The sequence below is a fragment of the Oryza sativa genome, chromosome 7, assembly GCF_034140825.1.
Source record: "Oryza sativa Japonica Group chromosome 7, ASM3414082v1".
In the NCBI taxonomy this organism is placed as follows: Eukaryota; Viridiplantae; Streptophyta; class Magnoliopsida; order Poales; family Poaceae; genus Oryza; species Oryza sativa.
Genome location: NC_089041.1, coordinates 26,088,655 through 26,103,424, shown reverse-complemented (window position 1 = coordinate 26,103,424; position 14,770 = coordinate 26,088,655). Strand labels below are relative to the sequence as shown.

General features: G+C 43.3%; 1 protein-coding gene across 1 annotated transcript; it reads right to left on the bottom strand.

Annotated features, from left to right (window-relative positions):
* Window positions 1–5,750: 5,750 nt before the first annotated feature.
* Window positions 5,751–9,771, bottom strand: LOC4343959 (probable trehalose-phosphate phosphatase 3). Its single transcript, NM_001422277.1, has 11 exons — window positions 9,397–9,771; window positions 9,116–9,256; window positions 8,867–8,938; window positions 8,268–8,381; window positions 7,919–7,972; window positions 7,658–7,759; window positions 7,496–7,573; window positions 7,221–7,290; window positions 6,756–6,826; window positions 6,547–6,639; window positions 5,751–6,097 (listed from the first exon to the last, which is right to left on the bottom strand). The coding sequence occupies exons 1-11, from the start codon at window positions 9,631–9,633 to the stop codon at window positions 6,029–6,031; spliced, it is 1,101 nt and encodes a 366-aa protein (NP_001409206.1). The 5' UTR covers window positions 9,634–9,771; the 3' UTR covers window positions 5,751–6,028.
* Between the last annotated feature and the right edge of the window lie 4,999 nt (window positions 9,772–14,770).

Genomic DNA, 14,770 nt, shown 5'->3' with positions numbered 1-14,770 from the left:
AAATTGGACAAATCTCGTCCTTCAGATATACTACTGTGCAGTGTGCAGTTCCGTTTGATGATTCATCGATCACATCAAGTTAAAGTGAATACAGCTATAGCGCATCCAATAATTTATTTTCTCATGGATCTCGCTTGCGATTAACTCGATCGATCATATCAGATATAATCACCCATGCAAATCGATTAGGGCTAGAGCCATCCATCCAAATGCCAGCCAACCACAAAATACTCTCTTAATTTTAATTGCTTTTCAGCTAGCTAGTTAGCTAGAGATACACAAATAATATATACATTACTATAGCTCCTTTCTGAACCAAAAGATCCATATATTAATTAACTAGCTCAAAATAAATCCTCCTCTCTTTACCATTATTCTTTCCTTAACGGCGATCGATGTCTTTTTTCTCCGTTGTTAGCAGCCGGCCGCCGGAGCACGAGCTCTCTGTCACCACGCCGACGGCCGCCGGTGAGGACCACCGCGGATTAATGCATGATAAAGACCTAAAGCCCAGCTACCTTTGGGATCATGCATGTGCAAGGCCTTGTCACTGCATTGTAATTGACCTATAAGAAATTATAAACCTTTAACACACAAAAAGCCAGTGAATGTGACCAGCATGTGTGATCACTCCTCTTGTAGCCTTGATAAGTGACATGCTTAGAAATTAGGGTTCCATGTCCACATATAGGTGCATAATCAATTAATTAATTAAAGAATCATGTAGACTAATCACACCAATCATATGTTATAACAAAAAACCTGCAAAAGTGGGCTTGCTTTTCCCCATAGGTTTGAGGTTAAGTGGTTGGCTCGGAAGCTCATCTTTTGGCTCCAATTATTCCAACCCAAGGCCGGCCGGTAGTACATGTGTGCGTGTGTAGATGGTTCCTTGTTTATGTACTGCTAAGGCAAAGTTAATTACCCCTTTTTTGGGCACAAAGCATGGGCTTTGCACTGCATGCTTCTTTCCACGCATGCCAATGCCAGTAAAGTCCACAAGGTCCCCCCATCCCAACCCAACCATTATACATTATTACCCCCAAAAAATTATAATACAAATTGAAATGGCCACAAACAATGGAACACCCAGGACATGTACTCATATATATAGTCACCGACAAAGCAGAATTTCTGCCCCAAAAATACTATTTTAGGTCCCAACAACACGCTAATATACATCCAGATACAACGTCCCGGACCCCGTCGTTCTCAATACAATGACACCCAGATCTCCTGCAAATTTTTGGAACTAACAAGTAACAACAGTTTGATTGAGCTTTCAAAGTGGAGTCCAACTGGTGAAAGTGCCAGTTCCTGAAAACGAAAGGTCGATCGATCGATCGATGAGCAGTACACATTCTTTGCACACACACATACCGGTAGAAACTAGTTTGCCGTTTAGGGCCCCTTTGAATCGCAGGGTAGAAAAAATAGAGGAATAGGAAAAACACAGGATTCTGATAGGAATTGAAGTGTAAAACGAAGGATTGCAAAACACAGGAAAAACACAGGAATGGTCGTTTGATTGGAGCGCAGGAAAAATGCAGGAATCGAATGAGAGAGATAGACTGAAAGGAAATTTTCCAAGAGGTTGGAGCTCTTGCTAAATTTCCTCCAAAATCCACATACAATGTGTCATTCCATAGGAATTTCATAGGATTTGAAAAGCTTCAATCCTTTGAATCAAAGGGCCAAATAGGAAAATTTCCTATAGGATTTGAATCCTATAAAATTCCTACATAAGTCCTTTGATTCAAAGGGGCCCTTAGTTTGTCAGCTTGCTCCTTCTTCCACGCTAAGGCAAGATCAGCGAGGCCTACCCAAAAGAGTCCTCTACTGTTAGCAAAAGGCAATAAATCTAAACTGTTGATTCCATTTGATCGAAGAGTTCAGGTTCATTTATACTATTGATTTAGTCGATAACATAGATGCTAAAATTACTTCTAATCAATGTATTAGCAAATTGCTAATTTCCCCCTAATAATACTGATAGTATAATACTACTAGTAAATACTCTCTCCATTTACTTTTGATAGTCACATTTCATCTTGGCACACATACCAAGGATAAGTAATTCTACTTATCATCCATTTAAACATGCTATTAGTTATTTCTCGTAAACAAGCGATTCATTAATATTTACATTTCTCGATGCCCATGTAGCCAATCTTGTGTGAAAGAATTGAGAGTCACGCATTAAATCCGAGAAAGCCATTAAGATGATAGGATATTGGATTCAAATATGCATATCAAAAATAATATTTTTAGATTTAAAAATATGACTATTAAAAGTAGATGGAGGAAGTGTATGGGAGCATCGCTCTAGCCAAAATGGTTCGAGTCCAAAATGGCTGTGGCCGCATGCGTGCGTGCGGCATGCGTGCCCCTGGTCCAGGGGCAGTGAGTGGCTGGCTGCTGCTGCTGCTTCCCTCGTGGCGTGGATCGGTTGGGTCAAAAGGGAGCTATAGCTTGAGAATAAAAAAAGAAATCGCTGAGATTCGCTGGGAATATCGGCAAGGCCGCAGGCATGTTCCCCCGAAGAAAGTATAGCCACCATGCATAAAGAAAGGAGGGTTATATTAATTAATTAATTAATTAATTAATTACAGAATCCGGCATGTTGCGAGAGTTGAAGTAGTGTTGAACACAATGCAAGAAGAAGAGAGAATCAATGCCGGCCGGCGACAAAATTAATGTGGTGCCCATCTAGCCCGCTACTACTCCTGCACTGCTGCTAAAACAACCCAAGAAATCAGTGTGCTGCTCTGTACGAGTAGGATAGATATACTGTGTCAGATGCTTCATTGATTTTCTTAATCCCTACATCTCTTAGAAAATATATTCTGCAATTTTAGTGTTATACTCCCCCTGTTCTCAAATACTCCTATAATTCTACTATTCAAATTTTGTCCAAAATATAAGCATTTTTGGGACACTTATTCTACGGCACAAGAATATCTAAATATTTTCACCCAATTATGAATTCAAAATCCAAGCAATTTAAAAATAGAAAATTTAATGACTAAGGTGACTAGACCAAAAATGTTTCTCTCATTTTTAGTACTTACTCCCTCCACCAAGACGTAACAAATTATGACAATGTATCTAAACATACCCATAGCCAAAATTTACTACTGTTTTTTTAACGGTTAACAGGGGAAGGAATTAAATTCCCCACCTGAATAGATTAAAAGGAACAAAAACCGCCAAGGACAACTGAAAACTGTACAAATTGGGGAGAAAACAGAAGAAGAGTTAAGACACGCATCACAAAAAAACCTACAGAAGTTGAAAGTTGAAGTGGAAGCACGAAGATAGAATCCATCTTCGAGTTACTACTATTTTAAGACAGGTACTATTTTTTTTAACGACTCACATAAGACGGTGCGAAATTTTATTGATAGAGCAGGAAAAAAAATACAAGATTACGGTATAATTTTTTATTTTTTCCTGGAGACGGAGTACTATTGAAAAATGTAGAAACGCTTATATGTTTAGGAACCGTAAATGGAGTATTAAAACAAAAAACATGAATATTTATTTATTGGACTTTATGTTGGCACCAGGTACGTAGCAGGTAGCCATGAGGATATATATCACTGGTTGGATGTGATTTGTGAAGCGCGCGCGCGTGCAGAGCTAGCTAAAGAGGCACCTAGCATGGGCACATGCTAGCTGCAGGCCGGCCGATCCTGCACCGGTTAGCTCCGGCCGATACGCCGGATTATTAAATGACGAGATGGACGGACGGAAGGATGCCCCGCGTGCAGGGAACGATGCATCGTCAGGAGAACCAAAACCACCACCATGTGGCCATGGCCGGCGCGCGCATCAACCTACCAAATAACTCTCTCTGTCCAAAAATAACTAATCTAAAATTAAATTAGACATTTTCTAATACAACGAATCTGGACTATCCCATCTAATCCTATATTGGTTTTTCTGTGGGATGGAGGGAGTAGCCCAGGACTCCAAGTTCAAGCCGTCACTTTCATCGTGACCGCGCGCGGCCGCAGCAGCGGGAAGGGAAGCAGATCCTCTTTGACGTAAAATGCACCGTGGCTGTGTTTAGTTCACGCTAAAATTAGAAGTTTGGTTAAAATTGGAATGATGTGATGGAAAAATTGGAAGTTTGTGTGTGTAGGAAAGTTTTGATGTGATGAAAAAGTTGGAAGTTTAAAGAAAAACCTTAAAACTAAACACGGCCTGTGACATACTCACCGAGTCCGTGAGTGTTGGGATTTATGGACCTGTTCGGCTGTTATGTTTAGTGGCTGCGCTACTACAGCTGCAGCTAGCTGCAAAAAAAAAACACTGTGGCTATTGGCTGCAACACACTAAAAATAAGTGCAGCCGAACAGAGCCTATATATCACATCATCATTTTCAGGGGCGAACTCATAATAAAATTATAGAGGGGGCTTTATCTCCTTTTCCTCTAGCTCCCCTACTCTTTCTTCTCTTTTTTTCTCTCTTCCCGGTCTCTTTCGCTGGAATAGGGGGCGACTCGAGTCCTTCCAACACCCTCAATGGGTTTGATCGTCTTTGATCATGTTCACGTCCCTCTGATTTCACGACATAAGATCAATAGCGGCGGCATGGGCCACGCGAGGCCGGCGCTCCAACACCCATCTCCGCGTCTGCTGCTGCTAGCTCGCCTCTTGCCTCGCGCGCGTGCCGATCGATCGATGATCGCGCGCAACAATAACTAGCTAGCTAGGCGATCTATATCTGCCACCACCCATGTGGCCGTGTGGATCCTCGCCGGCCGCCGGCCGTTTTCTACCCGCCGGGTGCTGCCCAAACACTGAATATCTGTGCATGCATGCATGGTGCAAAGTACTAGTGTGCCAGAACCTTTTCGGTGTGGCCACGTCTTGGCCCTATATCGCGCCATTGATTCATCACACAATGCTAGCCGCAGCTTTCTCTTCTCTCCCCGGCAGGCAGGCAGGCTGCAAGCAGCAGGCTCTTCTTTCTCCTGAACTCATTTGCACTTGTAGAGATGATCCATCCATGTGCCTGCAATATATAATATTACCTCCGTTCCAAAATAAATGCAGCTGTGAATATATGTGCCCAATATTTGACCATCCGTATTATTTAAAAACATTTAGTCACACATAAAGTACTATTAATGTTTTATTATATAATAGTAATAAAAATACTAATCATAAAAAAAAATTAAATAAGACGAACGGTCAAACGTTGAACGTGAATAGTGTAAAACTGCACTTATTTTGAGACAGATGGAATACAAGAGCATGTAGGTGTGTGTATGGATGAGTCATCTTCTCTGCAGGACTGTCCTCTAACATGGATCGCTGGTGTGTAGACCCGTTAGATACGTGGTTCACATACCACCCACTTAAAATTAGAAGATTGTACGTGCTGTAGAGAATATGTTTCCGTATGACTATGTATGTATGTATGTATGTATGTATGCACGGGAAATTAGAGATCGATCTGTTACCACCGCCACCAGCAGCAATGCATGATGCATTTACTAAACTACTGCTGCAGCAGATAGCTGCTCCCCCAAGCCATAGCCAGCATATGCAATTCTGCATCCTGCACACCCGCACCGTGCAGTGTGTTTCCCCTTTTCCCTTCGGCTCAGAATCAGAATGTGAGCCCACCAACCAAAGTAATTGCAACTAGCTACACCAAAAAAACATGTACTACTAGCTAGCTCCTACACACGAGCAAAGGAAAAAAGAAAAGGCAATCAAGAAGCACAAAGCAGGTAAAGAAAAGGGGCCACACTTGTGTCCCTCTTGCTGAGATTTCTGTTGTCACGGCAGCAAAATTTAATTACAGGACCTTGGCCAGAAGGATACGGTAATAGACACCTTCAAAGCCAAAAGCCCGGGTTTTCACCACCGCATGCATCGATCATGCATGATCAGTTACCATCCATGCATATAACTCTTGTTGTTGTTCTTCTTCTTCTTCTAATGGACCAAAAGGAAAGAGACAAATTAAGGAACAAAAAGCTAGCTAGCTAGCTATATGCCTTGGATCAGCTACTTGCCAATCAGCCCTTTGTCCCCGTTGATCTTAATCTTCACCAACTTGCGCAGGAACTCCTTCACCTGTACACACATGTACACACATCAATGATCACGAAAACTCAATGAGAGTAATTAAGAAATAGATTAACTAAAGAGAACTAATTTTAAAAGCGCACACTTTGCTAGCTTTCGCTGCTTTTTCCACAGCAACAAATTGGATCGACCGATCACTTTATGACCATCTATCAGGTGGCATGCAGTTTCAGAGCATAAAAAAATATATGTACTAGTAGTAGCTTGCAAATGCACTTGCACCAAACTCTCCTATAGATAGCTAGCAACTCCTACGTTCTCCAGTAACCAACAATGGCTCCTCTAGCACAGCGTTTTCTGAAAGCTGTCACTTCTTATAAAGCATAATTGAAATAGTCACCTAGCTATAGTATACAACATTGTAGATACAGTATGCATATCAGTAGATGCAGCTACTAGCTAGAAGTGAAGTGGTGTGTGAGTGGCTGTATATATACCTCGGATGGCTCTCGCAGAGTGTAGGATGCAGCTGTCTCCTTTGGGACCTTGGTCACAAGGATTCCTATGCCCTGTCCCATGTTGCGCAACACCTGTAGTTTCATTTCACCGAGGACAAAAGCGTCATTTCATCGTTACACATAGCAACCATTGTTTTCTTTATTTTCTATAATAAGTACTATAGTGCATCAAAGGATCATTTATATACCTTGAAAGCATCCTCGTCGGTGCGGTCATCTCCAATGTATATCGGGAAAACATTGTTGCGCCCCTCATAACCTTTAAGGGAAATAAAAGACATGTGCAAAAAATGTCGTTAGCGCATTTATTAACACCGAAAATAAGTAACGGATTTTCCCGCGTAATTTTGCATGGGCTAGATACGTACATCCTATATATTCTATATATTGAGTTGGATTTTATGTACAAAATGTAACTCTCGCTTTTTTTTAATACAAAATGTACTCCTACTTTTGTACAAAACGATACAATTTGGACCTATTACCATCTAAATCAATTTTTGTTTTTCTTTACACCTCCAAAACGAATATGGTTAATTTTCTATCTATCGTAGATCGACTTATAATTAAATAGATATAGTTCTAGCCTAACATACTAAGAAAAAGAAAGAAAGAAAGAAAGGCTAGTTGGCATATTAGAGCTACGTGCTTACCGAGAGATTTGAGCAGGAACTGGAGTGCGGAGCCTTTGTCCCAGTCGATGACAGGGCGGATCTCCAGCACCTGTAAATATATATATATAACAAAATTTCCATCAGATAATTAACAACGTACAGCTAAGCTAGTCAAATTAAAAACCTTCCATGTTAACCAACTTGACAAATGAATCATGAGGTTTAAATTAAAGCCAATTAATCCGTGGGCGTTTGTGGCAAATAATTAGCCGGTTCTAATCGCATGGAATGGCGGTTTTAACTTTGGCACCGACCTTTCTCCCCTTGCTGAGACGGAGATCCGGGTAGCCCTCTATCACCGCCCTCACCTTGCCGTCCAGCACGCCCCATTCCTGCATGAACCGGATCAAAACGTTGTATCAGTTCATCATCAAATCAACCGAGAAAACCCACACATCTACCGTGATAAAACTCACCGCCTCGTCGACGCAGCGGTAGTGCACGGAAAGGCAAAACTTGTTGTTCTCCACCAGCGAACCCCTTATACTCGCCATCCTCTCCTTCAGCACATGATACACCTGCATAAATATAATTTCATCCACCGATTGTCATAAGATAGTGCGATGTTTTATATTGATATAGTAGGAAAAACCGCGAGGTTGCTTTGCCACGCGTCGTGGCAGCCAACGCTTGCGAGTTGCCAAAAATTTCCGGGAAATTACTGCGTGCGTGCGTACCTCCTCGATGACGGGCAGGAAATCGGCGGCCGGCTGGAAAGTAACAGCATCACCCTGCGAGAGAGAAAGTCAAGTGTATAGCCCACATCAGACAAATTAACTACAGCTGATGATGATGATGAGCCAGCACACACAAATTAAAACCGAACAGTGGACGACGAACGGATCGGAGATAGTACTACGTAGTAGTAGCAGACAAAAAAGACATGTCTCTTTCGAGAGCCTAGTGTACACACACAGGTATACACGTAGAGAGAGAAAAAAAACACGCACAACACAACAACTCGAGACAAAAGTGCAGATATAGAGAGAAAGAGATCTAGAGAGAGAGAGTAACATAATTACTGACCTGCTTTGCCTTCATGTTGTGGTTGTACTCCGACGCTGCCGCGGTGGGGCCCCTGATGTCCATTCCATGGCTCCCGGCGTAGTACAGCTCCTCCAGCTTCACAAAGTCGAACACCTATACATGTACACACACATGCGTTGCACCACCCATGTCATGCTCATATACTACATAGCTACTGTTACTACTACTATTACTACTGCTTGACCAGGACCAGCACAACAAAAAGAAAAGAAAAGTTCTTTTTAGCATACACGATGCTGCCTCCTGTGGAAGCACAAGAAACTGCATGCAAGCACTGTTCCATCCATCCATCCATAAACCGGTGAAATCGCACGAGATTTTTACCAGAATGAATCGGGGAGAAGATTCCTTTGTTTTTTACATTGGCTCACACATGACACATCATGGCATCATGCCGAGTCACGCGTGGATCAGGGGAAAAAAAGAGTAAAAAAACAAGGGGCCCAGTTAAAAAAAAAAGAGAAACAAACTGGGACCGTTTTATTTCCCCCCTTTTTTTCTTCGCGGAAAAGAGGAATAAAAGAAGGCATGGAAAACCATGAGAGAAAGTACTAGTGTTGGAAGTGTCGAAGGTGTACCTTGTCGATGCACCTCCCGCTCACGATCGCCGTCGGGAAGTGCTTCGCCACGCCTCTCACCGCCTCTCTCATCTGAGGTAAAACAGTAAAAAAAAAAAACAAGAGTTAGTCACGGTAAAAAAAAGGGGGACAGCTCGGCGACGAAACAGAGCATGTCACTCTCTGCTTCGAGAGCGGCAGGAGAAGGAGAAGGGAGAGGATTTCGAGAAGAAAGGTGAGATTTTATTTTTATTTTTTTTTGTTACTGACTTCGTCGGACATGAAGGCGCGGTCGGGGTCGGCGACGATGGGGGAGAGGGTGCCGTCGTAGTCGAGGAACACGACGATCTCCTTGCCCTTCGCCGCGGCGGCGACGGACTCGAACCATGCCAATGCCGACGGGTGCTTCTCCTGCAAACACGAGCAAAAAACACACACACGGCGCCGCGCGCCGCCGGATCACGCCACGGTTTCACGACGAACAGGGAGAGAGAGAGAGAGAGAGAGAGAGAGAGAGAGAGAGACGGGATCAAGCGTACGCCGCGTCGTACCATCCAGTCGTCGAGCTCGGCGCCGGAGACGGGCTTGGCGTGGCGCGGCCAAGATCCGGGCACCGTCGCCACCCCGCCCGCGCCGGCGAGGTCCACGTGCGCCGCCGCCTTCTTGCAGTCGGTGAGCCTGGACGACGGCGCCAGGAACGGCGGGAAATGCCGCCCGCCCTGCGCCGCCTGCACCGGCACGGCCGCGGTGACCGCGTCGTCCGCGGCGAAGCCGGCGTGGTTCGTCATCCCCCAAAATCAACCGCGACCGAGCAGCGGAAGCCGAAGCAACCAGCGAGCTGTGGGAGTGAGAGATCGAGGAGACGGTGGCGCGGTGACGGCGACGGCGAGGTGGTGGTGGAGGAGGAGGAGATGACAGGGGAAGGTGGGGGCTTTGGACGGTGGGGGGAGGGGGGTTTATATAGGTAGAGGAATGGCCCACCACCGCAGTTTCCTTTATTTTTTTTTCCTCATCGTTTTCTAGAGACAGATTCTCACAGATTTTTTTTGAGGTTGGTAAACACGTTATACAATAATAAAAGAAATGTTTTCTTTTCTATTTATTTTATTTTTGGAGGAATGAGGTCTTCTATTTGGTTCCGATAACATATGTGTGGAACGCGTGCACGATATCCGGCATGGTTACATAAGGTTTGTCTGTATTGAAAATGCGATGTCGCGTATATTAGGCTCAGGTATAATGTGGCAATAAGCGATAACCGACATTTCTTACTGATGTTTTCCGCGTTGACGTTTTGTTAGATTCTTGTTCGATCGTAGTTAATTACTTCCTGTGTCGGTATCTCCTACGTACGTGTTGTGTTTGCCGCTATTTTGTTAAATTAAATACTCAATAAACACATAACAATTACATAAAGGACCCTATTCCTCGTCTTCGTGATATTCCCAAATTCCTTACTGATATTAATGTGACCACAATCTGTAAGATTTATTTTTTATTGGAGAATCAGCAAGATTAATTAGAGTTAATGTAGTACATTTAAAGCTCCAGATATACCCACAGCTCTAGAAATAAATGCACCAGGAGAAACAACGGAGGAAAACCATCGCGAGATCGATCGATCGAAGCCCCCACCAAAACACTCCCAATTATTAGCAATCCCCCGGCCATTATTGAAATCAACCTAGGAATTAATTTGATTTGGCTTGAAAGCAACCATACCTACGACGAGACGATGATTCATCTCATCAGCCGCCGTAGCGTACACCAATACTACCGCGCCCTCCGCGTACACCACGCGTACACCACACGCGCGCGCGCAAGTAAAAATGAAGCAGCAGCACACACGCGCGACGCGAGCGCGGCGGTGGCCGAACCCGACTTTTTTTGGCCGGTGTCACGTACTGTGGCCTGTGTGGGTTCGCATCGCATGACGCCGAATCGGTCGAACGGCTCCGGTTTGGCTGGGCGCCGCACGCGCGACGGCAAGAGCGCGAGTGGGAGCTGAGGCGGGGAGGCCGTACACGTTGGGGGTGGGGCCCAGCGGCGCCAGCTGCTGCGGGGGGGCAAAGCGTGGGGCGCGGCGCGCGAGCGGGGGTGGGGCCCGCGGTGGCGGTCGCGGGGGCGAGGGGCGAGGGGCGGGGGACGGCACGTGTTCGCCGTGGGGCGGCACGGCCGCTGCTGCATCGGTCGTGTGCCGGCGCCGGTGGACCCTCCGACCCTGGCTGCCGTTCCGGTTACTCGGACCGTTTTGAGTAGAGTTATTGCCACCCTACGATTTAACGATTACTGCTGTAAGGGCACCCGCAATGGTTATCTATAGGCTCTCTATAAGAGATCCATGTGAGCATATTTTTCTACTTGGAAGAATTAAATGTAGAGAGAGAGCAAAGCTATCTACTAACCTGAAGATAGTCTATAGAGAAAAACGAGGCAATGAATTAGAGAGCTATAGATACCCATGTAGACATACCATTAAAGTGGTTTACTATTAATCTAGTCTATTGCTGAGATGTACATGTTTTATAGATAGCACCTTACTTTACCATTGCGGGTGCTCTAACCGCGCGATTATCATCAGATATACGATGATTTAAAAATAATAACGACACGGTTTTATAAATCCTACTCCAAGGCCGTGATGAATGGGAAAATACACCAACATTCCCGTACGGTAAATATCATAGTGTTCTTGGTGGTTTAAATTGAAGTCAATGTTGAAAAATACTCTAATCTATATAAAAAAGTTAACATTAAATTTTAAAATTCGGGTTTGGCTGATAAGACAACAAGCAAAGACAATGGTACGCTCAATAGATTTTGTATATAGTAGTAGTATATTATTGTGACCAATTTACATAAACATGGATATCATCCCTCGGGAGATCGAGAAGAATGCCCATACAGCGAATGAGCTGTACTATATCACAGAAGGGCTTAACTAATAATCAGATCAAGAGTAGCAATATCTAAGTTAGGAGAAAAAAGGGTACATTGTACTCCACTCATTAGGACTTGGGATGATACAAAAGTTGGTATATACTAATGGCAAAAGCTTTCACTAAACCAGCAAAAACCATTAAGCGATCGCTGTAGCTTGTCCAAATACATGAATCCATGTATAAGCTGGCATGCCTCAATTGATCAAACCCGGCCTCGAGTACGTTTTCTTTAGCCTTTTTCCATCCATGATGATATTTTTCTCCACTGCCTAAGGGGTTAGTACGTCCAGTGGCTTTAATCTGTGCCACGTATGATCCTCAAAAGGTCACCACTTTCTAGGGACACCTACACCGCAACTACAACTACTGGTTAGTAGAGTAGTATACCGCCCCCTGGAAATGCATATAACTATGGGCTGTTGCTTGCATGGTAGCCAGCTACCGGTATATGCAATGCATGTGACACTCACTGATGTGGCACCTCCTCACTAATATGGCCATTTCACCACAAGGTGTGATTGACAATTGACATGAAAAAGACTGTGCATTTTGTACTATAATATAGCTACTCTTGATGCATGCGCATATATATATGTATGTATTGTTTCTTGTCTCTCGCTATACAGCTCAAAGTAAAAAAAGGAACAATGTGATAAAGTAGAAAAACACCAAAACAACTTCAGGCCATTCACAAGTGGAACATTGGAACGTAGCTAGCGTGTGTGATATTTCTCAGAAGAAGCACTAAAGCATCCAAAGCAAGCACACACATCATCTGTAAATAAATTCTTTGCACGCCCCTAGGTTTCTTCACTACATACACATGGCCCTTCTCATTCAGTAAAAACTAGGGTCACTGCACATATAAAATCAATGGAGTGCCAATGCCAACAGAACATGCTTGTATATGGGAGTTTCACACACAAACCAACAGTACACACACTTGCACATATTCAAACGACTGCAATTTCGAAGATTCTCTCGTCAAAGTTGTTGTTAATTCTGTTGGTCACGAACCACGCCGACGACGCCGATCGACGACGGCCGGGCGTGCATGAGTATGTCCAGAGATTTGTGCCAAAAAAATTCATACTTTTGCAGAGAAGAGAGCTAGGGAGATCGAGCGATTTATTAAAATCGCATGTGAAGCTACCATGTTTGTCTTGGCGTGGTTGTTGGGAAGTTGGGCCACGATCGTCACTCTATATTTTTGTTCTTTTATATTTGCAGGTCGAGTAGTACACTTGAGAAGTCAAGTCTACTCGATCGTCTCTCTGACTGCCAGCTTCCTGTCTCCATGCCTTGACTCGATGGACGATGTTGATCGCACGTCAGAATCGCAATTTAAGTTGCTGTCTAGAAACTGACTCGCCTTTTAATTCCTGATTCTTTCAGTAAAACCGTTTTCTTCCACACGCACCAAAATATATAGAATAATTAGCTGCATCAGCATAAAAATAAAATCAGTATAGTAATATATATATAGCAACAGTTGTGTGTAAGAAAATAACGTCGAGAATCGATCGGTATCAAAAAAACCATTTGCTAGTATTGTTCTATTGGCCTACAAGCTCTAGTAGTATATATTCCACTATTCCGGCCTTAATCACGCAGAGAATATACACTGTGATGACTTTGAACTTTCAGCTAGCGGCCAGCAGTTGAAACAAGTAGCATTAATTAATTAGATGTGCTTAATTAATTAGACGACGACACTTTCTTGTGTACTTAAGATTCTTAGACGGCTAGTACCCGTCCGTGTTTGCAAAGCATTCCTGAATCTGCAGAGCAGCAGAGGGAATAATGTGCAGTCAGGCAACCAAGCTAGGTAAAAAAAAAGTCTTTTTTTTCTACTTTAATTTTACGACGTGAAGCCGTTCATCTTTTTTAATTATGCTCTGGACATGTAAACTAACAGCCTGTTACAGCCACCCACCGTACCAATCTCTAGTCATGCATGACTCATCTTGTATGCATACCTGCATGAATGCCAAAATGCCAAAATATACGTAGTTTGCAAAGATGCATCAAAATTCAAAAAGTCAAAAGTCCAAAACAAATGTCATGCATGACATCATCACATCGATCAATCCGCCAGCTCTGATAAAACATCACATAGCATCTGATAAAGCATGCATGTATGTACTATAAAGCCAATGCAATAATCGATCGATTAGGCTCAGGCACAACAGTGTGTGTGCATAGGATTAGATATCATGAAGGCCAATTGATTGCCGAGTGCAATCGAATATTTTCTTTTTAGAAAAAAAATGAATTGGCAGAGTGAGAACTGTCAATAGTAAGTATTTTAATAAGTCTGAGTAAAACCGTGGACGGGTTAAAAACAAAAGGCGTACAACACCTCAATGCACAATAATTAACAGATCAAATTTTTAGACAGGTTACAAAGAAAAAGAAAAAAAAATACAAGCCAATATCTACAAACCGGCCAGGTTTTTTGCATTCATGTTCTAGCTAGCTCTGACACAACCTTGTACTATTTGTTTTAATCAGCAGCAGCCGCTCTCTTGTCTTCTTTCTCGGGCATTCTGAACCAGCCAAATCCCAAAGCTAGCCAGCCAAATCCCAAAGCTAGCTAGCATCCTTCTCGTCACTAGAGATAGGGAAGGAGCATAGTATGCACGCACCGTCCAGCTAGCAACAACGGTTGCTAGCTAGCTACTGTACGCAGTACTCCGTACGCGCGTACGCTAATTTGTACATCTACCTACACTAGGCCATCGATGATGACTCAGTCCGATCGATCACAATTCACAAAAAATATGGTAACGCGTGCTGCATGCACTGAATCTCGTTAGACCAGTGCGAATATGCAATTTGATTGGACATGTTCGCGACTTGAAAACATAACAGATCATTAACACATAATTAATTATGTATTAATTATTATAAATTTTAAAATAGAGTTGTTTATTTTTTTAAAAAAAAACTTGTGTATAGAAAATTTTTACACATAATGCAG